The sequence below is a fragment of the Rhinichthys klamathensis genome, unplaced genomic scaffold, assembly GCF_029890125.1.
Source record: "Rhinichthys klamathensis goyatoka isolate OS25496 unplaced genomic scaffold, OSU_Roscu_1.1 h1tg000109l_1, whole genome shotgun sequence".
Classification (NCBI taxonomy): Eukaryota; Metazoa; Chordata; class Actinopteri; order Cypriniformes; family Leuciscidae; genus Rhinichthys; species Rhinichthys klamathensis.
Window position 1 is genome coordinate 2,701,861 of NW_026606647.1, and position 23,537 is coordinate 2,725,397.

Genomic DNA, 23,537 nt, shown 5'->3' on the forward strand with positions numbered 1-23,537 from the left:
GCGATTTGCAAAGATATAAATATTAATATAAAGGTTAATAAAACGTTACACTCACTTCAGTTGTTCTAGAGGTTCAGCAGGAACACGAATAGCTGGTACCGATCCTTTATTCAGGAGCAGCTTCTTAGCAAAACCAGCTCATATTGATCCTCGTTTATAAAGCAGTCTGGTGAGAAAGATTCGCGCAAACATGAACGCATTGACGTTGCTAGTGGGGAATATTCCCTTCGAAAACAAACTCAGCCACTGCGTCTTCAGCGGTTCGGATTTAGGAACATCAAAATGACTGTGTTCGTTATTACACCCAAGAACAGAACACCACAATCGCTTAGACGCCATTCTGGTCATAGACAGTGCTCCTCCAGCATATCAACAATGACCACGCCGGTCCGCGCAGACTATGATTGACAGCTGGCTCACGAGCGAGGGCGGGTCTGTGTTGAAACCCGGCTGTCAATCAACAATCGCGGGAGGGGCGTCCGACCGTGTGACGTCACACGGTCGAACGCTCGATTTGAGGCAGGGGAAAACATATAAGGAGATTAAAACAAAAACACTGGATTGATTTTTTATCATTATATGATGGTTGTGTACAGGCACTGCCAACACACATTTCAGTACAATCAACTTGAAAAAGTGCATGTACCATTATATGACCCCTTTAACTATCCAAATATTTTGAATAGGCCTACTATTTATCATGACTTTACTTCATTTACGTAGACAAAGTAGAATGAAATATGTTTTGTTAGAGCTATGATGACAGCATTAGACAATGACAGCACAAAATGTATAATGTTCTGTGATAGTGACTGATAAATTATCAGCTTGAGATTACTTCCCTCACTGATTGATAAATGGCAGCATATCACCACATTTTGCCCTTGGGTTCTTGATTTTAAGTTGGCCCACTGGAAGTGTGCATTACTGCTGATGAATTTAAAAGATGAACAGTGTGTACAGATCAGTTTCTGTAAGTGGATTATAGGCGTAGAGAGAGAAACATGTTGCACTAAATTTCTCCATTATCTACAGGCCAGCTCATTTTAATTAATCTATTGCAAAGCAACTCATCTGAAATTACATAATGAGTGTGAGAGTTATAAGCGTTACTCTGCCCTCAATCTGTTTCTCTAAAGTCTGGTAGACTTCTCCTATGTGGCTGTTTTTAGACGCGCGTCTGTTATCTAAACCCGCACACAAATCCTGTACCGGAGCGCTTCTAAGCAATGTTTCCACGAACCAACGGGGACGGACAACCACAAGCTCTTCCACAAAAGCCAGTGCCTGAAGACGTTAGCCGCCCGCTGCTCTTTATTATAACCTGGACGATGAGGAATTCTAGCCGCATCCGAGACGGACAAAACCGCGACGGGACAGGTAAGACACGGTATCTTCCCTATACAGCAACCTAAACCAGCATATCTATCTATAAATTCACTTTGATTTGTTGTAAATAATGCATGGGGGAAGACTTCTAATGGTTAGTAAACAAACTTTATAATAACTTCTCGAGAAAACGAAAATTATTGGATGATACACATTTATTTGTGTTTTATATAAATGTTATATGTAGCCTATATTTAGCAGCATGGGTTAAATAAGAATTTGTAGAAAGGCACACACTCCGAGTGTTACTACGCTGGCATATATGCAAGACAAATCGGTCAGAGTATGTTAGAATGAGGAGAATTGTGTGTCTGTGTGTGTGTGTCGCGTTCTTAGATCAAAATGCATGGTATGTGCCTCCTTAGCTTAGTCAGAATTGCAACTGCACTATCACCCAAGATAACCATGATACAGATGTTTCTTTGTACTGTGCAATTGTACTGTCCAATATAATGTGTTTTAGTGTGCTGGTTTAAGATAAAGGGGTGGACAGGGGTTTTCGGAGCAGATCTGATTAAGGTCACCAGTGAGTCCTATTGGTGGGTGGATTACTATGGTAACACACCGAGCAAAATATTGCAGGCCTTTGTGTGAGCCAATAAATCTTACTGTGGTCTGTGACCCGTGTGATAATTTATCTCCTTTTTGTTTATCTTTTCTTTCCTGAGATATGAAGCCTACTTCCTATCTGCTCTCATACTTATACTTTTCTTGTGCTCTATATCCACAGAGAGTTGTTCCTCCTTCTGTGCTTTCCCATTTTCCTCCTCCTTATGTTGTTTATTTCTTGCTCATGTGTGGCACACTCTCCACCTCTGTCTTGCTCCCTCTCCCTTTCTGGTTATCTGTGTGAAAGTTCAGCTCTATTCCTCCAATCCCATTTAAGGATTCAGATCTAACTCGGGTTTTGTGTCTGCGTTTGTGTACGTGTCTTTTTCGCATGTCTATTGAATTTGTATGTTATATGTGCAAAGTCTGCTGAATCATAGCTGCATACCTAATGCAGTTTCAGCCCACTCCCATATACAGAATACTCTCATCTGTTTCTGAGTTTAAAAGGCTCTGATGTCACAGGCTGCAATGTGGGCGGTTGACATCTAGAGGAAACCTAACCTCAACCCTATTTTTGAAAAACAAATGCACCATGCTCGTTTAAAAAACTCAAAATTAACAGGGCGGAATATTTACAATTTTAAGGAAACATTTACTCAAACTAGAGAATTTGATAGTGATGTCTTTTTTTCAAAAGCTGGCTGGATGGTGAAATTGTGCTGTACACTGTGTCTATAATGGCGGAAAACATTTTATACACATCATTATTCTATAATAATCTAATATTATTTTACAAACTATATTTCTTTATCTTTTTCATCTTTCTGTGGACCTAATGCCTACTTATTTCTAAAAAATTGTCTATGATAACCACACACAGATCTCAGGTGGAAAATATCTGAGTGTCTGAGTACCTGAGCTGCTTGCTGTTGTCCCCCTGCTAAGGAGATTAGTCCTCTTGACCCGCTGACTGGACATTCACCTTTTCCCCCCTCCCTCCCTTTCTTTCTTTCTTCATCACCTGTTTTGTGTCTTTGCCATCTAAAAAATAACTGTGGATAGTTTTTTTTTAAAGTATAATTAAGACAAATTATAGCCTGCATATATTTTAGCAAAATCTTGAATTCACTTAAACAACATAGGCCTACATCTTTTACACAAGTGTGATTCATCATTCAACCACAAGATGGCCCTATTATCCTGCTGTTTTGTTTAACCATTTTCTGTTAAGTAGCCTATCCCATCCGCGGGATATCCCTCTGAAGCACCTGCAAAACCTACTAACAATAAATACACTACTTGTCTAAGTTTAGACACATCTGACCTTTTGATGTACAGGCTTATACTAAAATGGTTGAAACAATTTTTTAATGGATGAGTTGGACTGGATAATAAAGGAAAAGCAGCCAACAAATGACCAGCACACATGGAAATGTTTAAAAAGCAAAAGCTGGTTGATTGGCTGGCTAAAATAAGATAGTTGTTTAACTTTTTTTTGGTCACTAAAAATACTTTGATTTGTGTTGTTGCATTATTTTGATAGACTTACTAGGCTATTATTTGACTTGACTGGAAGTGTAGCTACATACTAATTTCATTGTATTATAAATTATTATGCATAGTAGCTAATATTACAGTATGCATAGGCCTATATGTATGATTATTTTTAGTAAACCTATACAAACTGATATAGTTTATGTACAGCCAGAAATATTGCTTATGATGGTCTAAAATCAGTTTCCGTACTTGATACTGCACTATTTCTCAAAACTATTCACACAAAAAAGCTTTTAAAGAGAGGAAGGTGCTCTTATTCTTATTCCCCTTTAAAACCAGCTGCTAAACCTGCTTTGACCAGGCTGAAACACCAGCTAAGACCAGCTAACCAGATTAGGCTGACTTTAGCTGTTGTTTTTTCAGCAGGAAAGACCATACAAAACATTACTGTCCACAATATGTCTGCTTCCAACGATGAACCTGTACTTGCTGCGTATATATTTATAGGGCAAAGTTCTTAGTAATATTATTCACGGGTTTGGTGGCGAAAAGGAACAAAATGTTCAAGTCTTGTAGATATTTACCATACTGCATTCATGCCGCACGCCTCCTCGTGCAGTGTTTTTGATATTCTATTGGTCGACTCATTTCTGTCGAGGGGCTTTGATTGGACAAAGACACATCATCATTCACGACCCATGTGCAATTCATGTGAACAGCAGCAGAGCTGTTTTCAACCAAACTTCTGCGATCACTTGACTTAGGCTACTTCTTTTTTGCCTTCCTGAGCAGTTTTTCTTTTTTGTTTGTTTGGCCACATCATTGAGTGGTTTTACGGTAGATTTTAATACGATATACAATGTGATATTTGAACTGTAAATTGTGTAATTTTCAGCGCATGTGTACCCTCTAACCCAGTACTAATAATAACCAACGACCAACCAACGAGTTTAAAATATTCAGCGAGGTAGCCTATTATGCTTTTTTTGCGTGCAATGAATCGCTATTCAGCGAAAATAAAAATCATGTTAGTCATCATGTTAAATGCAGGGGACTTATTCGTTCTCATAACAAAAGATTGAGTATTCAACTTAAAATAATCAGTTTTATTCATATATTATTGGCCAGTTGCATGAAATACGTAGAGTCACATATTCATCTAATTTGTTTAACTTATACTTTTTCTAAAATCAGATAAAAACGTATATTGATCTCATTTTAACCCAAAAGTAGTGGCTGTGTTGATGCACCTAGTCTGCCTGATTATGAAACTTTTTTTGTAGCAGTTGCGCGTTTTTTGTTGGTATTACGGTAAAGTCTGTCATTGATAACGCTCAGCCGATATGACATGTTACACAGCCCACATTGAGCAGCTCGGCTTCAGTCCGCTCAGTAACAGCGATCAGTGGCAGGAATCGGAAGAACCTGGTCATGATAACACAGCCAGGATGAGTTCTAATGAAGATATTATCATGGCGATTCCCAGAGAGCTTACACAAAACCCACTGCGGAAAATATGGATGCCATGCAAGAACGGGCTGCCGGAAAAACACATTTCTCAAAAGAGAGGTATGTGTTAGCTTTCGTCAAATACCAGCTTTCCACGACTAATTGATCAGACACAATGTGGTTATGTATAGCACTACGTGTTCGCTTTATATGTAATTGTCCCAAACGCCTAATTTTTTTTAATTTTTTTTTTACAAATTCCCGCTTAATTAACGATACTTGCATTTTACATGTGATGTATCTTTTAGGTTTGGGGGAAATATGGGGGAATATGTTCAAGTTACCATCTGGAATTGAGTAATAAAATACTCCCGGTGCGGAAGTAATGGTGCATGTTCTGTATTTAGAAAAAATCTCAAAATATGTGCTTATTTATCTCATTGATTTTATTACCAGGAAATTTATTCGAATACTATTCCAATTGCACTTTGTAGCCTTGCATATAAAGATGAAGAACCATACTGTAAGTAAACCCAGTGATACCTTTAAGTAGGTGCAGCATAATAAGACGGGAATTATGCAATCAGAATGCACCGAAATCTACCGGTTAGATAAAGTACAGTAAGTTACCTTGAAGCTCCAGTCTAAGTACTATATTTAGCTACAGTATTTTCCTCCCGGTGTCTGGTATTAGTAAACCCTGGGTGTTTGAGAATAACATGTGTCCAAAACGTCACAAGTCTAAAGTGCTGTATCACTATCAGCTCCGCAGCCTCTATTTGCTTATTTACTTAATATCAGTATCAACTCGGCATCATGAGCATATCAGCTGAATATCCTGTACTGATACAAGCACAACGCGGGCATGTTTTCAGCACCGGACCGGTACAATGGCTGCGTGCATTGTTTTGCGTTGCTGGTGTTCTATTGGCTGAACCCTGACTGTAGACTGTCTCTGATTGGTCAATGGTGCATCAACATTCGCGGCCCATGTGTGCAGAGTGTGAACACGGAACAGCAGCGGGGGCCTATGCTATGAAGCCGGTTTAGGTCTTTAGGTGGCAAGCCAGGTATGTTTCAGTTTAGTTTGCGCCAACCCTGGGTTTTAGGCACCATGAAAGTGGTTTGGCTTTTAGCAGTGTTCATCGCCATTGTAAATAACGCTCCACCTGTTTCTACTCCAAATTAAAGTTCACTACATAGCAAATGATTTTTAAAGACAAAATCGTCTGGCTTTTAGTAACGCTGATTTAGATATTATTTATGTAATTATTAATCGATCAGACATGTACAATTTTAGTTTATCAATTATTATTATTACGCACAGTTTAAATGAATAAATATATAAAAGGTAATATAAAATCAATAGATAAAGCTATAAAATGACTACATGTGTGCTTAAATGTTCAATTCTCCCTAAACCTTTATCAAATGTATTTAAACTAACTTCACAACTTATACTTGCATTGATATAGCAAGACTTTTTTCTTTTAGTTGTTGTTTCATAGACAGCTATTTTCTTCTTGCTGTGTACATTTATTTAAATTCTTAATATTTTTTAATCTCGTAATATTCTGCAGAAGAGAGAAGTGAATTGCGCTGCTTCTCTCACGAGAAATAAATCGCAGTTTCGCTCTTTCTCAGCATGCGATCAAGCCTGAGTTGACAGAGAAAGTTGATGATCAGCATCATGGTACCAACAAAACCTGGTTGGATTGCTTTGGTTTTGTCAACTCGAAACTAATCCTGTAACCCTGAGTTTGTTTAACTACCATCATGGTACTCATGATGATCAGACATCCGGGTCTCAGATGATCAGTGACCTAGTGTTTGTCATTTTTTTATATACAGAATGTAAGAATTCTTTACAGTCTTCTAGTTTTCTTGGCTACTGGGATACAATTGTATATTTTGTAATATTTAAGAATCTACAACTCTTGGTTTCTAATCAAAGCAATCTCAGCAATTTGTGGCTTTGATAATGATCCTTTTGGAAGTATTTTTGGAATTATTTTATAGTGGAAATTGTGTTTTCTTGTCTCCTGCTGTCTTACCCAGTGTGGCTGTGGGTGGAAAATCAGGATTGCGGTTTGACTTTAGGGATGTCCTTTAAATTCCTTGGGGCCTGTTGCGTTTAAATGGGCAAAAAGTAACCGTGCAGCAGTTGAGGTTTTTTTCCCCCAGATCACTGTCACATCAAAGCTGCTGCCATACAGGATTTTAAGAGGAAGTTTATAGCCATTTAAAGAGCAGGTTTGCTGAGCGAAGGCTGCTTATAAAGACTGTTTTCACTTGTATGGTTTCACTTAATTATATGCTGATTTTCATCTAATTAACAGATTTGTTTTGAACTCCATGAACCTGGTTGAATAAGCTGTACATGCAGCACAATCTGATGCTGAACAGTCTCAGTATGTTTCCTATTTAACTAGTCAGCAGAAAATAAAGTACACCGTGCACATGATCTCTCAGTTTTTGAGGATTCAGGAGAAATCGGCAGATATTGAGAAGAGCTTGATAACCATGAGTTTTAAGGAAATTAAGTTCAGTAAATAAAATATCTTATAAGTCAAATAAGTATCAGAAGGATTGAAGCAAATGTATTAAAATGGAGATAGAATTTGAGGTTGTTACATTGTATATAAATCAAAAGATTTAGTCCCGGCCATAAATTGATATAATTCTGCAGAAATAATTTTGCATGTCAATATTTTGGTTGAATTTGGTCAAGGTAAAACGTATAAAGGCAATGAAACCAATGTTTCCAAAGACTATTTCACAATAATCAGAATAGATTTATGAACATCAAAACATAAACAAATAAAAATTCTTTCAGAAGCTGCAGAGACGCTTCACGTCTGTTACCCTGACCAACAATAGTCTGTGTATGCATGGTTAGCTCTGTCAGATTCTTTATACTAACTAAAAATGAAGCAAAGACAGAATTCACTCTCCTTTCTGCTGTACACAGAACAGTTGACATTTACAGATGCATTTGTATTCTCGTTCTCTGTCTCTTGGCAGTTTGCATGACCAACTGTCCTACTCTCATTGTGACGGTGGGCTTGCCAGCGAGAGGAAAAACCTACATCTCTAAAAAACTCACACGCTACCTCAACTGGATTGGTGTACCAACAAAAGGTACGGTAATGATGCACAATGCTCACATACTTATGAACAATTAAACATTAAGTCTACAGCCAATAAATCTGTGTATTTTTTTGCAGAATTCAATGTGGGACAGTATAGGAGGGAATGTGTGAAAATCTACAAGAGCTTTGAATTCTTTCGTCCGGATAATGAGGAAGGGCTGAAGATAAGAAAGTAAGATGCAGCATGTTTTATTAGTTTGTGGATGCTTGTTTTTATATTTTTGCTGTTGCTGTGCATTTTGTGTTGTCATATGATTTAAAAAAAAAAAAAATTCTTCAGGCAGTGTGCTTCGACAGCACTCAATGATGTCAGACAGTATCTCAGTGTTGAGGGTGGCCATGTTGCTGTGAGTAGATTTTTTTTTTTTTTAAAGAAATTAATACATTTATTCAGCAAGGACACATTCAGTTTGATCAAACGTTATAATGTTAAGATTTCTATTTCAAATAAATGCTGTTTCGAGCTGTTTCTAATAATCAAATATTCTGTATTACAACATTGATAATGTTTGATCAACATTGATAGCAGCAAATTAGCATAGTATTATGATTTCTGAAGGATTTCATCACAGGAATAAATTACCTTCTAAAATATAAATAGAAAATAGTTATTTTGAATTGTAATACTATTTTAAAGTATTATGATATTATGGGGTTTGATCAAATAAATGCAGCCTTGGTGAGAATAAGAGTTTTTTTTTTTCAAGAACAAAAAAAAAACTTATTTATAAGTGTGTTGATTTTTTCAGGTGTTTGATGCTACGAACACAACCAGAGAACGAAGGGCCACCATCATGAGATTTGCAGAACAAAATGGCTATAAGGTAAAACACCATGTTGCGCAGTCATGTGAAATTTATAAACCTTTGGCATTATTTTGTAGAAGGCTAAATCACAGCAGTGTTTTTTCCCCCCACTGTTTTACTCACTAGTTTTTATATTCAAGTCTCTGTTTTTTCCTTAGGTGTTTTTTGTTGAGTCTTTGTGTGAAGACACCAAAGTTATTGCAGAGAACATTGTGGTAAGGCAGTGATTAAATACTGACGAATGATTCAAAGTTGTAATATTCCAGTGATTTTAATCAGTGATTGGATGATTTTTATTTTTTTATCTAAAAAAATCTCCAGCATTTGTCCTCAATACATTACTAGTTTTTTATCAAATTATCTCAGCATTCATTTCTCTTCTTTTTGTGTGTTGGAGAACAGCAGGTGAAGTTGGGAAGTCCTGACTACACTGACCGTAACACTGAAGAAGCCATCCAGGACTTTATGAAGAGGATCAAATGCTATGAAAACAGTTACCAGCCACTGGATGAAAACCTAGACAGGTCAGAAATCCAATTTCATTGGTTCCCTCTTTCTGAGAACGAGTTCCACTCGAGAGTAAATGCAGCATCATATTATTTATGCGGTTTGTGTTCTGTTTCTTAAATATTGTGTATTTTCTTACAGAGAGTTGTCATACATTAAGATAATGGACGTGGGTCAGCGGTATTTGGTGAACCGCGTGCTCGACCACATTCAGAGCAGAATCGTTTATTATCTGATGAACATCCACATCACGCCACGCTCCATCTACCTCTGTCGCCATGGAGAGAGTGACCTAAACGTCAAAGGTCGTATCGGAGGGGATTCAGGCCTGTCGCCCCGTGGTAAAGAGGTGCGTCATGGTATATGCGTCTGTGAAAGAATGTCTACTAGATTGGTCATTTGGATTCACCATCTCTCTTTCTGTTTCTCGTATGTATCAGTTTGCTCAGGGTCTAGGGAAGTTTATTCAGGATCAGAATATAAAGGATCTCAAGGTGTGGACGAGTCAGATGAAGCGGACCATTCAGACCGCTGAAGCGTTAGGTGTACCGTATGAACAATGGAAAGCGCTCAATGAGATTGATGCTGTAAGTGTTATACGATGATGTTCTCTTTGTAATCGCATTTAAAAGTACCAAGTCAGTGACTTTCAGCGTGTGTGCAGGGCGTGTGTGAGGAGATGATGTATGAGGAGATCCAGGAAAATATTCCTCTGGAGTTCGCCCTCAGAGACCAGGACAAATATCGGTACCGCTACCCTAAAGGAGAGGTGTGTTGAAAAGCTAGATTTACAATCAGAAAAAAATCCTTATTAAATCTGAGAAAATGTAACATTCTCTCTCTTTACAGTCTTATGAGGATCTGGTCCAGAGGTTGGAGCCCGTCATTATGGAGCTTGAACGTCAGGAGAATGTTTTGGTTATTTGTCATCAGGCTGTTATGCGTTGTCTACTTGCCTACTTCTTGGACAAGAGTGCAGGTGTGTAGATGGGAACGTGATCGTGGTCAAGGAACTATTTTCATATTGTTATGATCTTTAACCTTTTTATTTGCCTTCCAGAAGAGCTTCCGTATTTGAAATGTCCTCTACACACAGTCCTGAAGCTTACTCCTGTGGCTTATGGTGAGAAACTCATCTCTCTCACACGCATAGACATTTACTGTGCATGTGAACAGCATATTCTTGTATCTTCACCCAAAAAGGAAATTTGAGATTGGTTATGATCTCAATATCTCATATGTACGTAGCCATGCACATTACAACAAATTAATTATTTAATATTAAAGGGCTTTACGCTAACTTTTATTTTAACATAGCACAGGCCACACAATTGTAGCACAAGTATAAAACGTCTGTTACCATCTCTGAAAACAACCACAAGTGGTGCATGCAGTTCATCACTTCAACAGGCATGTTCTGACAAAGGACATTAATGTTCCATACTGGGTACACAAAATATAAACCTTAGTAAGAATTGTTTTCAGACAAACATTTTCTTTAATTTCTATTCTTCTGGATCAGTATAATAGCTTTATGTGAGTCCAAAATTAAGTAAAAAAAGAAAAAAGAATGGGCTTACTGTACATTTAAGACGACCTTGACTATGAGAGGTGATGAGGTGTTGTTCTGTGTGAAACAACAGCACTGACAGCAAAAACTATTTAGTTTAACACTAAGAACAGAACGTGGAAAGCCGACCTTAAGTAGTTTTAGAGAGGGTTTTACGGCAGTGATTTATGAAACCAGTTCAAAGACGCATTGAGAAATTTGCAGGATCCTTGAGGGAGCATTTCTCCCTGGTGTCTTATTTGTTGAAGAGTTAATTTAATTACCTGGAAACATGACCTCTTGAAATGTACTTTAATGTAACCTAGATTCTCTCCTGCACTAGGCTGTAAAGTGGAGTCAATCTATCTTAATGTAGAAGCAGTGAACACTCACAGAGACAAACCTGAGGTAAGGAAACCAGACAGTCATTTTACATGTATACATATTAATTCTGTTGGTTTTTGAACCTAAATTAAAAATCCATTCTTTGACGGTGACAGAATGTGGACATCTCCCGTCTGGCAGAAGAGGCTCTTCTCACTGTTCCGGCCCACTATTGACCTATGACATTACAAACTGTTCATCAGCAACACTCCATCATGCTCTTCCATCCTTTTTATGTGACTCCTCTTATTGGTTTCTTTGTGTTTGAACAGTGGGGAAAAGTCAGTTTTGAGTCCTGAAGATGAGCAACTTTAGGCCTTAGATTTGTATTTTCTCTCTTCTCAATTGCCACATAGGTGACTGGAATCCAGTTATTGATTTATTAACCCTAGTGTTGGGGTGTGAGTGTGCGTTCACGCGTGTAGGTCTGCTTGCATTTGAGACTGGTTCAGAACAGATTTGAATGAGATGCAAGTATTGTTTCTATACATTTCTACTTAAGATTTTTGCTAGAATCATTAACGCTTTGTTGAGTATGTGGGACTAAATGATCAGTGCAGGTGTGTGTGTGTGTGTGTGTCTTCAGATAATGACTGTTTAATGCTTTTGTTTTTTGATTTGCTTTCTGGCTTCACATTTCTTTAAGCAATACTTTACATCTCAGTCATTCACACAGTGGAGTTTCAATTAAGTGATTTGGCTTTCATTTAACACTAAATGCTATTCATAAAAATAGAATACTAACTTGGTTTATAAAAAATGACTGCAGATTTATCAGCGCACATGGACTTTACTTTGTACAGTGTTGAAACCACCGGGATCTTTCAGCTCTTGTGACGTGAGCGTTTTAAAAATGCTCAAAATGTAGCAAGAATTTTCAAATATATTACCTCTGTTACATTTCCTGCAAGAGCAAAATATAATGTTTACATTTTTAAAGTCTTGTTACAATAGTTGGGTGATTTTTATTTTATTTTTTTGCACATTAAGCATACTTATTTTCTTTTACTATTTTTTGACAAACTATTTCCTAAATCTCAACTATATATTTGAAATTGATTTGTGCTTAAATTTTTATTTTATTTTTTTTACTCTACAGTCTAGTGTTTAAGGAGATAAGGTGATTGAAATGTGTTCATCTCAATTACTGTCATGCTTATTACCAGGACTATTTCTTCTTCATCTATTATTTGAAGAGAACTAAATGTGAAGAGCTCTGTGAATCTGTGATGTATTCTGTTCTGCAGGTCGCTGTGATCAGTAGGGCTGAATATGCTCATGGTTCTCAAATTTGATGCACAATGTCACATTTTCTCATTAAATCATTCTGTCATGTAATATTGTCTCCAAGTTCTGCTGAATTTACTTATTTCTGCATCTTTATAGCAGACATGTTCCTATAAAGTGAACCCAACTTTTAAAGCCAGTTTAGTCTCAGTCATTGTTACATGTTACTTACTAGAAAAACTTGTCTAAAAATATTTTAATCAGTGTAGGTGTTTATTAAACATTCATATGGATGTCAATCAATCACAGTAATATAAATTCTAAAAGAGAAATATCAAAACATCAAAATAAATATATAAAATATACAAAAATTTCACACATTATATTAATCTCAAATTGAATCCATTTTGATAAAAAGGTGCGAAGAAAACCAGAGGGACATAATTCTGAGAACCACTCTGTGAAAGCATCCTATAATACTATACTTATACACAGTGCAAAGATTCATGTGATCATGTCAGTGCTTAAAATATGAATATACCACATCATACAGCAATGGGGGCCAAAATATCACGATTCAAGTCCTTTGATTGTACAGATCTAAGTATAACTTCATGACCATTTTAGAGTCCATACTAAGACAATTTAACATGCTTTTAAGGCAGTGACACTATGCGCACATATATGCTTGTCTGGTGCTTCCATTATGTCAGTCAGACCTCAGGCCCCGCCTCTCATGCCGGCTGCTGTGGGTTGATATTTAGGTGGGCGGGGTTTCCCAGCAGACCAATCCGTTGCTTGTGTTTCCTCTGCTCAGTCATCTTAAGATTGACACACACAAGGATGAGTTCAAACAAAACAATTAAGTTAGATATACACACATCACACCACAAGTTGACAACTTATGCAATTTAGGTGTAGTACAGGCTTTTTGATTTATAAAAAAAAACGTTCTAAGAATTTATAGTGTGTATTCGCATACCATTATTAAACAAGTCGCACACTCACCTGCTCTTTGAGCTCTGTGAGCTGATTGGTCAGGTTGGAGACCAACCTCATTGTGGACTCTAGTTTCTCCTGCAGACTGCGTAGTTCATTCTGCTCACCCTCTCCATCACTGCTGACCAGAGACATGGCCCTCATACGAGGAAACCAGTCCAAATTGTGTTCCTGAATGGAGGTTAAAGAGGTCATGCACCGATAAACATTGAATGATTTATGGTTTTATTTAGCTGCCTTGGCGGTTGGTCTCTCTCTCTCTCTCTCTCTCTCTCTCTCTCTCTCTCTCTCTATAATAAAAGTTGATATATTCTTAAAAGTTACTATAATTATACATAATTACTACAATTATACACATTCGAATGTAAAATTATATTTACATTTGAATTATATATATATATATATATATATATATATATATATATTAGGGCTGTCAAATGATTAATCACGATTAATCACATCCAAAATAAAAGTTTTTTTAACATATATGTGGGTGCACTGTGTATAATTATTTTGTATATATATAAATACACACACATGCATGTATATTTAAGAAAAAAATATTATTTATATATAACATATTTATATTTATATATAATATAAATGATATATAAATCTATATACAGTATATACATTAAAATATTTCTTAACCCTCTGGGGACTAAGTCCTTTTTGGTCAATTTTCTCTATTTTTACATTTGGGCTTATAAACCATATGTAATGGAGATGGATCACTATGTGTTTGGTATCTATGGATTCAGAAGACCCTAAGATAACATAAGCATGCATGTAATGTGTTTATAAAGGAAGTATGAGTGAAAAATGTACTATAAACTAGAGAATTTCAAAAACGGAAATTAGATTTTTCTCATTTATTTCTGAAAATCACACATCACAAAAAAATAGTGAACAGTTTTTAAACAAAAAATATATTTGTCAAAGCCTTTGCTTGACAGACATGTGTAATTGTTAAATAAAATGTGTAAAGAACAATGAAAAATGTAACTTTATTTACAAATAGTCCCAGGCGTTTTTCTTAGGAATGCTTAGAATTTTCTAAGCAATGCTTTCTCCTCGTCACTCTCCAGTAATTGTTCCAGAGCTTGTTCCACCGTAAATCGTTTACTGCTTGCCATCATAAAAGTGCTAAAACAATTAATAATGCTATAATTGTATGTATGTGTATATAAATATATATATTATAATTGTTCTGTCTCTCTCTCTCTCATATAAATCTCTGATAATCCGCTCCGTAAGCCTCCGTTCGCTCTCTCTCCTTCTCTCCATTCAACGCTGTTTGCGTCATATCCCTAACTATATAGTAGCCTACCACCCCTTGCAAAGCTACAGAGTCCTCTAATTTGCTAGAAAGGTCATGGTAACCTTCCTCTGATTGGGTAAGAAAAATATTTCTCCATCGGCAATTTTTCAATTGGTTGTTGTTCGCGGAATCTGCCAAACAACATCGATTTCATTGGCCTTTTACATAGTGGTATTGCGCAACAAGGAAGTGTGTATATTTACAAAGCCGGGCATCACTGTTTTCAGCGGAATCTGAGAAAGACGGTAAAAAAGACCGCAGCTCTCTATCATTAATAGTTTTTAAGATAATTACACATTTGTAAAAGTATGCCATTTTGGGCGGTACCGCCCAATCTGTCCCCAGAGGGTTAAATATATACAAGCATGTGTGTGTATTTATATATATAAAATAATTATACACAGTGCACCCACATATATTATGTAAAAAAAACTTTTATTTTGGATGTGATTAATCACGATTAATCATTTGACAGCCCTAATATATATATATATTAGATTTTAAGGTCAAGGTCAAGGTCACTTTTATTTATATAGCACCTTAAAATAGCATTTCTGCTGACCAAGGTGCTTCACAAAAACACAAAATAAAAACACAATAAAAACAAACATCATACAAATTTCATAGTATAAAATTTTAACTCACTAAGGCTACATATACACAGTTATGAGTACGCCAGAGAAAAAAGATGTGTTTTCAAAGCTGACTTGAAAGCATATAAAGAGGAAGCTAACCTAACAGATTGAGGTAACGAATTCCACAGCCTCGGACCCAAAACGGAAAAAGCTCTATCACCTTTCGACTTTAAGCGAGAGCGAGGGATAGTTAATAATTTTTCAGAAGATGATCTAAGAGTTCTTAGTGGAGAGTATGGACAAATGAGGTCTGTGATATAAACTGGAGCAAGACCATGCAAGGCTTTAAATACAAAAGTCAAAACCTTGTACTCAATTCTGAACTTGACCGGTAACCAATGCAAATGTGATAAAATAGGGGTGATATGCTCACGTTTTTTCTTACCCATTAAAAAACGAGCTGCAGCATTTTGTACCAGTTGCAAGCGCATTAATGAAAAATGGTTGATACCGGCATACTTAAAATTACAATTGGTTGTTGTTCGCGGAATCTGCCAAACAACATCGATTTCATTGGCCTTTTACATAGTGGTATTGCGCAACAAGGAAGTGTGTATATTTACAAAGCCGGGCATCACTGTTTTCAGCGGCAGTCGGCAAGTCTGGCAGATTGAGCGGCAGTCGGCAAGTCTGACATTTTAAAGCTGCAGTCGGCAAGTCTGGCAGATTGAGTGGACTTTGGCAAAATTTTGAATGTTTACAACTCTCATGCCCCTCCCCCACTATCAACGGATACCCTCCCACCGAGTTCATGCTCGTCAGTTCGTGTGCACCAGATTATCTGTGAACGCGCCCGTCTCATCAGCATCCATCAACACCATGGAGTATTTGGAGGTATGCTGTCCTGGCTAATCTACTGATAGATTGCAATTGCTAACGTCATTTATACTCTAAATGAGCTTACTTGATTTGTTAGTGTTTTGAAAGCGAGATACATCCGCCATCACTCTTCGTTACTGCGCGAACTTCAGGCGTGCGCATGTGATTGTAACGTGCGCGAGGGCAGGCGTGTGCCCGATCTCTGATTGACAGTCAGATCTCACACCCCCCCCTGCGCTGATTGGACCCGATGATCCGGGAGCTGTGGATTTTTACAAAACAAATAATACGCTCCAGGTGGAGTTAGAAGCTCGTTTTTTTTTTTTAAACCACTTTATTTATGTTGTTCTGTCGGATTATAGTGTCGATTTCACTGAATATGTTAAAAAAAAATTTGCTGACGGCAGCTTTAATATAATATTTAGAACAATTTTTTTTGATGGTCCTATACACTTGCTTCGTCTTCCTTCCCCCATTTCTGTAATGTGAAAATAAATACTATCCTCATTATATTAATGCAGTATTTTTGCAGTAATTTTAAGTTGTTATTCATGATGATTCTCATCAATGTAAAAAGCATAATAAAAATCAGACTGCCCAGATATAATGATTTTGGAATTCTAATCAGTGTAAAAATAAATTCATACAACAAACACCTGTACTACCATGATGATATATAAATCTACTACTAATAATAATATACACTTTTCACATTACAGTAGGTTAATGAGAGCTATTCGGGTCTGTGGTTCAATGTCATGGTTCTATATATATATATATTTCAATCATGACCACTCTTGAAATAGATTTAAACAACATTTATTGATAAGAATGGAAAATACATAGTCTTGGCGGACTAGATCTGAAGGCTACTGCTGAAACATGCACATAAATATTGTGAATAGAATGCAAGCTGCTGCAAGGAAAGCAGGGAGAACTGCCTAGCAGATCTAGGCGGGTGGTGCTAGGGAAAGTGGAGGGCTAGGAAAAGTTGGTTCGATATGGAAATAAATAGGTTATGTAGACAAAACAGATCCATTAGCCAAAGCGGTAAGCTTTAAGAGAACCAAACAGCTGCTCGGAAGAGTTTCATGACTGAACTATGTATATATATTTTTTTTCTTTGGGTCTTGATTGTGAATTATGACCTGTATGTGTCCTTGACATTCATATGCCGGGTTATTTTTTATACCATCTGCAAACTGGAGAAAAAAACACTACTGACCCGCTAAGGACAATGAGCTTCAGCTTGATTAGTATCAGATCGCACACAAAAGGTTTTCTCTTAAAAGCCTCATGATAATTTCAAAGTAGACAGTCGTCACCACGGATGCTCTCACCTTGATCATCTGAGCGACGTAGCTCTCAGGCCCTGTGTATTCAGTGGAGTCCTTGACCCGCACCAGCACAATGAAGAACAGGTAATGCCACAGGTTGTGCTCTTCCTTTATGTGCTCCTCAAACGTCACCGTTTTATTATCAAACTTATCTCTCTCCAGACCTGTGGGTGGACAAGAAAATGACCCAAAAATAAATTCCCAATCACATGTAAAGGCACATATATGTTCATGTATAACTGATTGTTGAGAGGATTTGCATTTCATCTCACCGCAGATGAAACATGTAGTCTTGAGGATCTCTTCTTTTCTCTGCTTCTCACTTCTCAGGTCAGCAAATGTGTCAATGATGACACCAAAGATGAGATTCAACACAATGATGATCACCAGGAAGAAGAACAGAAGATCATACACGACACGTGCGGCGAACAGATGCTCCTGGAAGCACACACACAGGTTTCAATTGAAGTTGTTTTTAGGAAAAATAAACTATCACTGTAAATATATTTTTGTGCGTACCTCTTTGGATGGCTTGCGCAGAACATCTCCAACTCCACCACCACTCCTGAGACCATGACTCAGTACAGTGATCATACACATCCACAGAGAATCACACGCTCGCTCTACATCATCTATAAACACACAAAACACACAATGTAGAGGCACTATTTCCACTCACTGCCAGCGTACGACGGATGCACAAAATATTGCCTAAAATGAATAAGTTAATATTTAAATGATTGGATGACATGGTTAAAATAACTGGATTAGAGCTGGTAAATTTAATACAATTTAACCAATTGACAGCCCTAGTATGGATGAATTTCACTGCTCACCCTCCTCCACTTCCGCAGGCAGACAGGACCCATTTTTTCCATTCCAGACCCCCTCAGACACGAAACCAGCAGCCAGATTTACTCCCTCCTCTGGCACACACACATTCAAATACAACAGAAAAGATTTACAAAACCACCAGTATGAACACTGTGTCTGTGTGTGTGTGTGTGTGTGTGTGTGTTACCCAGAGTGCTGTTGGGGATGCGGTTCACCTCCAGGATGAAGTCATCCTTAAAGAACATATATCCAACAATAGAGAAGAGGTAGACTAGGATCAGACCCAGAACAGCTGTCAGAACAATAGAGCGGCCGTTTCGTGTCACACTCTTGATTACGTTCAAAAGAGTCTCTTCCCTGTTCACCAGGTCAAACAACTACACACACACACAGAAGTACAATTAATTTACATTAATGAAGTAAATTTTTGCTCTGACAATGAATTGATTCTATACTAAATGGTTACTATTCGTTATATATAATAATTATATTGTTAAAAACCCCATAACACAAAATATATATTATTAAAAAAAATACAATATTATTATGTATTTTTTAATTTGTTCCTTTATTTTATTAAACAATGTAATAAGCTTTTCAGACAGACCAGTAGACTGTAAAAGAAGACGTGTCCAAAAAGGCCCAGAGTGCAGATGAGAAGGTACAACAGATGAAACAGGAACTCTTTATCCATCACCATCACCCAGTAACCACGGGTAAACGTCCCACGGTTTCCCACAAAGCTCAGCATGAACACTATCTTATTACAAACCTGTGCATACACAAAATGAGGTCAGTGTCAATAAAGATGCGTAATAACAATAAGACTGTAATTTGAATTTTTAAAGAAACTGTACAGTGTATGAATGTATATTGTATGCACTCAAAATAAAGCCCTCCCATGTGTATTTGTGATCGTACATTAAAAGCTCCCAGGAGTGTCAGCATATGCTGCAGGCCCACTGAGAACCCCAGCTGCAGAACAGTGGAGATGACCAGGACTCGCACTGCGTTCGGCCTCGGTGACATCAACACAAAACTCAATGAGCCCAACAAACACACCCACAGCAATAGAGAAAGAGAAGGATCCAGTGAACCTGAAACACACCACGTGTGAGGTGTAAATGTTCAAACAGGTCAGGGATATTGTGGAAAGAAAGGCTGAATCGTGAGGAGGACACTATAAAGAGAGCTCACTTTCGTTCATTCCGTCCAGAGGGTAGAAGAACGCCACCAACAGATTAATGAGAACAGCCAGGTTAAAAGATACATTACTCCAGAAAGACATGTTCCGACTACACCAGTACAAAACTGGCTGTGCTAAAAACAAAATGAAAGGGATGAAATTCAGAAATAACGATATAGAAAACTCCTAATGTACAATTAAACAACAATTTGCTCAGAATGGCTCAGTGTACAGCATAACTTTAACTTTTTTCATAATTACAACAATAAAAAAAAAGACAAAAGACAATTAAAACACTAATATTAAAACTTTATGACATGTTTAAACTATAAAACATGTTGGTTCATGTTAACTAATGAAACCTTACTGTAAAGTGCTACCAATTTTGCAACTAATAAGAATGTATACCTAAGACAGAAGAGGGCTGAATTAAACCATTTTCAAACACCAGAGAATGACCATGCAAACAAACTAACACACATTTACCTCTTAGTTTTTTCTGCCACCTCATTTCATTGAAGAGGTCGTCTGCGTGCAGGAAGAAGTCATTTATTTTACTGCCCTGTTCGTCTCTCTCTGTACCATAGTACACACGCAGCTTGGATTCATTTGTCAGAAAAGAACAGATATTTGGTACGGGAAACACAATCTGTTCCATAGTGCGATCCTGGCGGACTATCTGTGTATATAAAAACACAAAAGAGCACATGCAAAGACGAGAATTTAAAAACAATAAATAACATGCATATCAAGGTTTTATGTCAGAAGCATTTGAGTGTTTTACCTCTATCTGTGAGGTGTGTTTCGTGTAATACTCCAGGGCCTGGTCCTCCCCACCTGGTTTCAGTAGTATTTGCAACTCCTTATTGTGACGTGACAGCTGAAATGGCAGGTTAATCAGATCACACTACTGATCTAATGAAGTGCTCTTAGATAAAGAGATATGCCATTTGGAATAATGGTCAGGGCCGTACCCACCATTGAGGTTTTTCGAGGTGTATATTATAAAGGTTTTGAAATAATTGCCTGATATTAATTCTGGTGCTGCAAGGATTATACACAATGCCAAGACTACCGACTTCTCGTCTGAGCTGCCTCAGCAGTCTGACACCGCTCGTTCACCTGATTCTCATGTTTAAGAATCTGTTAATCTTAAATTAATTAAGAATCTTAAACCTATTGTTATCCAGTTTTTTTTGGCCTTTAAATGTCTTAAAATGCACACATATAGATCAGGAAAATCTCAATTTTCTAATAAAAATGTTCTTATGAAAGGCCCAAAACTGACACTTTCCAACTGGCTTTGGTATAGTAAATACTGTACCAAATAAAAATATACTTGTCAGTTAGTAACTTTATTGTGGTTTAAAAAGAATCAAAGGAATGGTAATCTAACTCTTGCTGATAGAAGTGACATGCGTTATTCAAAGTATTAAAGTAAGACATCTGTTGAACATTTACCATATATTGCAAAATACAGTTTCACAGCTAGAAATATTTATGGCCGGAAAATGTTCTCCTTATACCCTACACTTGCAGATGTGGAAAAAGTTATTTTTGTTCATATGTACAGGAGTGTGTGTACCTGATGTGCAAGGATATAGATGTTGTGTCCAACATTGCGTGGTGAAGCCGCATGGTCCTCTCCGTTCTCTTGTTCCTCATCCTCAAACTCTGTCTCCCCCTGCTGGTAGGCCATTTTCATCACCTCCACCTTGAACATGAGCACACACAGCTGGAGTTGTGCAAATGTTGTATCCAAAGAATGTTAATGTTTATGGTTTACAATCTGTCTTTATAGAATGACTCCAATATATAGTTAAAGCAATGAGTGAAGCAGGATATTCTGGCATAATAACTAACATACTCACAAGTTCTTTTGGTCTCATGTTGTACAGAATTCTTTCTGCGTTCTCACTGTCGTGACGGCTCTCCATGATGGCCAGCAGTAGCTTAGATGCATTATTCTAAGAAAAAAGACAATTGTGTACATTTATTGGTAACTAGTGCAATGCCCGTGCAAAATCAGTTTTTGTGTGTTTTTAGTAATTGTTGGTTTGGTATGTTTGAGTTGCTGAATAGCCTAGGCTACTATTACACAGGAGCCTAAACTATAACGTTAAGCGCAGCAGAATAAAATATAACATTCAGAATTAAACAGTGTAGCTGACTTACAGATTCAATTAAATCGCTACTTTTCCCAAAAAGAATCGATACTTTTTCAAAAATGAATCGCTACTTTTTCCAAAAGTGAATCGCTACTTTTTCAAAAGTGAATCGATACTTTTTCAAAAATGAATCGCTACTTTTTCGAAAGTGAATCGATACTTTAAAAAAAATTAATCGATACTTTTTCAAAAAAGAATCGATACTTTTTCAAAAAAGAAATAATAATAATAATAATGTAACAAATGTATAACACTGTAATAAATGTATAATTACATTGTAATAAACGTATAATAACACTGTAATGTATAAATAGATTGTAATAAACGTATAAGAACACTGTAATAAATGTATAATTACATTGTAATAAATGTATAATAACACTGTAAACAACATATAATTACATTGTAATAAATGTATAATAACACTATAATAAATGTATAATTACATTGTAATAAATGTATAATTACATTGTTATAAACGTATTAGTCTCGCGTAGCCAGACCTTCAGACTGACGGTTGAAGGTCTGGAATTCATAGCAGCTTTCTAAGGGCCAAGGCCGTTTGACCGACATGTCAAACAATCAATTACAGTTCGTTTCAGCGTCACGTTTCGGGGCGTGGAAATGTCCCCACAACAACAGACCGGCGTGCAACAAGTCAGTCAGCATTGAAAATCAAAGGAGAAGAAAACTTCAAGAGTCTATGCCGTGAACCTCGCATACTTTTGAGAATCCTACGTTTAGCTGATCTTGATAAATGCTCATTGTCACTCATGTAAACACAACAGTTTTTCTTCCGCAATCACACGTCTGCGCTTTGTTTCCCGGCGGACCGAAAATAAACGCGACACTCGCGCCCCGCGGAAATCCGATAAAATTCAACCAATCAGATGACGACTTCGACATTCCTGAAGTGTTTCCAGTTAAGTACCATATGCATCAGACGTTTAGCCAACGTTCCGTGGGCGTGACGTCTGAGGCTGAGACTATAAAAGTATAATTACATAGTATTAAATGTATAATTACATTGTAGTAAATGTATAATTAGACTGCAACAAATGAATAATACAATTTTTTACACTACTTTTTTCAAAAGTGAATCGCTACTTTTTCAAAAAAGTATCGATACTTTTTCAAAAGTGAATCGATACTTTTTCAAAAATGAATCGATACTTTTTCGAAAGTGAATCGATACTTTAAAAAAAATTAATCGATACTTTTTCGAAAGTGAATCGATACTTTTTCTAAAATTAATCGATACTTTAAAAAAAAGAATTAATACTCAAAAATGAATCGCTACTTTTTCAAAAGTGAATTGATACTTTTTCAAAAAAGAATCGCTACTTTTTCAAAAGTGAATCGATACTTTTTCAAAAAGAATCGCTACTTTTTTCAAAAGTGAATCGATACTTCAAAAGTGAATCGAAACTTTTTCGAAAGAGAATCGATACTTTTCCGAAAGTGAATCGCTACTTTTTAAAAAATGAATCGCTACTTTTTCAAAAAAGAATCGCTACTTTTTCAAAAAGAATCGCTACTTTTTTCAAAAGTGAATCGGTACTTTTTCGAAAGTGAATCGATACTTTAAAAAAAATGAATCGGTACTTTTTCGAAAGTGAATCGATACTTAAAAAAAAAAATAATCAATACTTTTTCGAAAGTGAATCGATACTTTTTCAAAAATTAATCGATACTTTAAAAAAATGAATTGATACGCAAAAATGAA

At 36.7% G+C, this 23,537-nt stretch overlaps 2 protein-coding genes across 5 annotated transcripts in view; one reads left to right on the forward strand and one right to left on the reverse strand.

The window, feature by feature from the left end:
- Positions 1-1,214: 1,214 nt before the first annotated feature.
- pfkfb4b (6-phosphofructo-2-kinase/fructose-2,6-biphosphatase 4b) lies at positions 1,215-11,557 on the forward strand. Of its 2 annotated transcripts, none has more exons than XM_056253867.1 (14): positions 1,215-1,380; positions 7,912-8,028; positions 8,115-8,211; positions 8,320-8,386; positions 8,789-8,863; positions 9,004-9,060; positions 9,248-9,369; positions 9,494-9,701; positions 9,793-9,939; positions 10,017-10,121; positions 10,202-10,331; positions 10,413-10,475; positions 11,245-11,309; positions 11,402-11,557. In XM_056253867.1, exons 1-14 carry the CDS (start codon positions 1,230-1,232, stop codon positions 11,459-11,461), a joined length of 1,464 nt encoding a protein of 487 aa, XP_056109842.1. In that variant the 5' UTR covers positions 1,215-1,229; the 3' UTR covers positions 11,462-11,557. The 2 variants fall into 2 exon arrangements, with proteins under 2 accessions (XP_056109842.1, XP_056109841.1); XM_056253866.1 differs by lacking the exon at positions 1,215-1,380 and adding an exon at positions 4,799-5,007.
- Positions 11,558-12,837: 1,280 nt separating this feature from the next.
- The window catches only part of itpr1a (inositol 1,4,5-trisphosphate receptor, type 1a), a 52,321-nt gene continuing 41,621 nt past the window's right edge, over positions 12,838-23,537 (reverse strand). For all 3 annotated transcript variants that reach the window (XM_056253870.1, XM_056253869.1, XM_056253868.1), the window contains 14 exons: positions 21,515-21,610; positions 21,229-21,357; positions 20,428-20,523; positions 20,130-20,322; positions 19,655-19,777; positions 19,379-19,554; positions 19,065-19,229; positions 18,645-18,834; positions 18,460-18,549; positions 18,143-18,255; positions 17,896-18,061; positions 17,627-17,787; positions 13,521-13,682; positions 12,838-13,333 (listed from right to left, as the gene is read on the reverse strand). In XM_056253870.1, the coding sequence (XP_056109845.1) occupies positions 13,247-13,333; positions 13,521-13,682; positions 17,627-17,787; positions 17,896-18,061; positions 18,143-18,255; positions 18,460-18,549; positions 18,645-18,834; positions 19,065-19,229; positions 19,379-19,554; positions 19,655-19,777; positions 20,130-20,322; positions 20,428-20,523; positions 21,229-21,357; positions 21,515-21,610 (1,947 nt within the window). In that variant the 3' untranslated portion in view covers positions 12,838-13,246. The remainder of the gene's footprint in view (positions 13,334-13,520; positions 13,683-17,626; positions 17,788-17,895; positions 18,062-18,142; positions 18,256-18,459; positions 18,550-18,644; positions 18,835-19,064; positions 19,230-19,378; positions 19,555-19,654; positions 19,778-20,129; positions 20,323-20,427; positions 20,524-21,228; positions 21,358-21,514; positions 21,611-23,537) is intronic.

Coding starts and splice junctions, on each gene's coding strand:
- pfkfb4b (XM_056253867.1), top strand. CDS start 1,230: ATGTTTCCACGAACCAACGGGGACGGACAACCACAAGCTCTTCCACAA. Junction 1,381..7,911: donor ACAAAACCGCGACGGGACAG/GTAAGACACGGT, acceptor GTCTCTTGGCAG/TTTGCATGACCAACTGTCCT. Junction 8,387..8,788: donor TTGAGGGTGGCCATGTTGCT/GTGAGTAGATTT, acceptor TGATTTTTTCAG/GTGTTTGATGCTACGAACAC.